We start from the raw sequence: 3278 nt of genomic DNA on the forward strand, positions 1-3278 counted from the left end.
TATACTTATATATTTAAAAGTCAACTTTGGTCAACGTCCGTCTCGACCCCCGTCTCGACCCCGTCTCGAACGTCTCGACCTTTTTAGGACCCGACCGTCTCGACCCCGTCTCACGTCTTTTGCAACCTTGTTATAGACATTAAAAAGGTAAATTTTGTAACTTCGGTGGATTTTACATATAATAACCTGCATTTTACACCTTTCTTATTATAATTCACTATCATCATCTTTCTTTCTTTTTCTTTCCACGCTTCTTTTTTTTTTTTAAAGGCAATAATTTTATTATTAAATAAAACAAAACTAGCAAGAAGCTTTCAATCATTTTTCTCAAATTCAAGAGTACCGGCTACGTTTCTCAATACACTTTCAATCATTTGTCCTCTTTCTTTTATTTTTATATATTTAACTTATTGAACCTAATGGAACAAAGTATCAGTGGAACACCTTCGGAAGAAGAAGGTGAAACCAGGGTTTTATACTATTTAATTCCAAAATTGATTTCAACTGCTGTATCGGGTACCCTAAATGGACTCTTTGCATTAGGTAATTTTCATCACTTCAATTTCCCTGATTCTAATTCTAATGAATTATGCAGTTCTTATATATAAAATGATGACCATGATTGTTATGCAAGTTAGTTATTAGTTAATTGTAAGTAATAACGTGTATTGGACAATAGGTTTTACAAAAAGATTCAGGGAACCGTGTGTTGTAGCTCATGTGGTATGGTAGTGGTCACTCTCTTTTAGCGAATGTCAGTATTTCGACTTTCGTGGGTCGTAGGTTGCAACATTGTACACAAGGTTGCCCCTTAAATTCCACGCAAGGGTGTCTTCCGCACATCACGTTCCGAGGGCAGTGGAGGAGTGGGTTTTACCGCCCATGCCCTCGGATTGGGTCGGGTTTCCTGCTGGGCAGCCATTGGGGTGGGTTATGCAAGTGCGGGGGATGAACGCGTGGTTTAGTCCCCTGGCTGTTCCGAATTGCTGTTAAAGGAACGAGTATGATATATGGTGTTTGGTTAATAATGTTGGTTTTATAAATTGAAAGTCAAACCCATATATTTAGGTATATGTTAAACCCAAGTGGATTGGTGGGTTTTAAAAATCCATTCCCATGTACTTACTCAAGGTGATACCAACAAACAAACCAATCACCCCATAAGCAAATAGAGTGACTGAGTGACATACTCTTTTTAGTAGTTATTTTCCAAATGTACGATTAAACGAATAATGTTTCCCTGTTCAAAATACCCGGTGAATGGAAATATTTTCACTCATGTGCGCGGCTTACTTGGGTTATCAATGATCGTTTCCAACACTTTTAATTTGCCACCCCAAGATATGCTGCTGATAGTGAAGTTTGAACTTGTGACCTCGGAATAGGATATTAGGACACCAACCACTAGCATATCTTAAGATCCTAATTTAATTATGGAAGGGTTAACTACTTTTTTTTGGATAAATGGATTACTAACTTTTTTGGATAAAAGGATAACTACCTTTTATTGGATTAATGGTTAACTACCTTTGGTGGCATTTAGTAGTGGTATTAAGTTGGAGCGCATGCCCTTTTCAATTTGCAACATGTTACATTTATTGATATACAGTACTAGTTTGATTTATTGTTGACTTGCAGCTGGTGCGTTAACGGGCAGCATTACCGGCGCGATAGCCGGCCGAGCTTCTGATAGTGGAGTTCTTCGTGGAGCTGGACTCGGTGCTCTTGCTGGGGCGGTTCTATCGGTGGAAGTTTTGGATGCTTCTCGTGCGTATTGGTGTCAACAGATTTCTGGCACAAGAAACTCATCAATGGTTAGTGTGCTTGTAAATAACTCACGGTTGATATAAAAATTCATGAAATTAAACTATAGAATCCAAATTAATTTTTGGTGATTAAAAAACCAAGGGGTGGCTTGGTGGTAAGATGTTTGGAAAGTTCCAAAGGGACTCAGGTTCAATCCCCACTTGCTACACTTTGGGGGGCTTGCCTTTCAAATTTTTTTCTTTTGGTGATTATAGTGTTATCAATTATCTTAGGTAATTGAGGTTTAAACAAGATTTAGGGAATTTTGTATATAATTAAAAAATTAAAGGTGGAAATATAATTGAAGTGTGACATATGTTATAGGCAGATTTTATGGAGGAGCTTCTTCGTGGAAGATTTGCGCAGGAACGTTTTCCTCCTGAACTCTTAACAGCGTATCATTGGCAGGTACATATTTGTAAATTATAAATGTACGCTGAATAAGAAATAGGGTTAAGTTTGTTACTATCAAAATAAACATTACCCGATAACCTATTGTATGTATACAACTTTATAAGATTATACTACATTATTGTCACTGATGTATCCAACTATACCTGATATTATAAGTATCCGATGGATCGTACGTTATTGATATTTTTAGGACGTGGCAGCCATAAAAGTGCCACATCCGCCATGTCAAAAAAAGGGTGTTACGTCACCAATGTACAAGTTATAATAGGTTCTATGCCTACAACAGCAATACCTGGAAGCTTATTACATAAAATTGAAACTTGTACGTTTGGATACATACAATATAATTTTAGGTCAAGTTTAATAGATAGATTCCCAAACGTCTAACCCTAAGAAATATAACAAATAATGTAGTCTATTATCATTGTTATGAACTTATTTTCAGGTGACAATTTCTGCCTTTCATCCTGTTGAGGTACTTAATTTGACAGATGAAGTAGCACACAAAGGGTTGTCAAAGGATTCATTGAAACGCTTGCCAAGCTATAAAATTTCACATAATACCGCACCGATTCAAAATATTTGTTGCACAATCTGTTGGGAGGTTTGTGTCTCTTACATGAACTAATGTCATGTTCATTTGAGTAATTGAGTTCACTGAATGAAAGTACTATTATATGTCAGGATGTTGAAGTTGGTGAAATTGCTCGGTGCTTACCTCATTGTCAACACACGTTTCACCAGATATGTGTCGATAAGTGGCTAACTCGACATCGCTCTTGCCCCATCTGTAGACAACAAGTATAAGATTTTGTTACCGGTGCAGAGTTATATATAATTTTTCTGCTGTACATGCATTATTACATGTTTCTGAAAGAGTCTCTTTACCATGGTGTCCACATCTTACCTCCCAAAATTAATCCCCGCGCTCGCGGGATTGGGTACTGTTTGTGTGTATATGTGTTGTGTTTATACTTGTTACATGGATGACTAGATATAATTTGTTCTGTAACATAGTTTTCTTTATTACTTATCTGCATTTGGAATAGTATTTGTTC

General features: G+C 36.8%; 1 protein-coding gene across 1 annotated transcript; it reads left to right on the forward strand.

The window, feature by feature from the left end:
- The first annotated feature begins 350 nt into the window (after nucleotides 1–350).
- Nucleotides 351–3038, forward strand: LOC139892405 (NEP1-interacting protein-like 2). Its single transcript, XM_071875468.1, has 5 exons — nucleotides 351–543; nucleotides 1639–1814; nucleotides 2131–2214; nucleotides 2666–2824; nucleotides 2905–3038. The coding sequence occupies exons 1-5, from the start codon at nucleotides 420–422 to the stop codon at nucleotides 3025–3027; spliced, it is 666 nt and encodes a 221-aa protein (XP_071731569.1). The 5' UTR covers nucleotides 351–419; the 3' UTR covers nucleotides 3028–3038.
- Nucleotides 3039–3278: the final 240 nt, after the last annotated feature.

The sequence above is a fragment of the Rutidosis leptorrhynchoides genome, chromosome 2 (assembly GCF_046630445.1).
Source record: "Rutidosis leptorrhynchoides isolate AG116_Rl617_1_P2 chromosome 2, CSIRO_AGI_Rlap_v1, whole genome shotgun sequence".
In the NCBI taxonomy this organism is placed as follows: domain Eukaryota; kingdom Viridiplantae; phylum Streptophyta; class Magnoliopsida; order Asterales; family Asteraceae; genus Rutidosis; species Rutidosis leptorrhynchoides.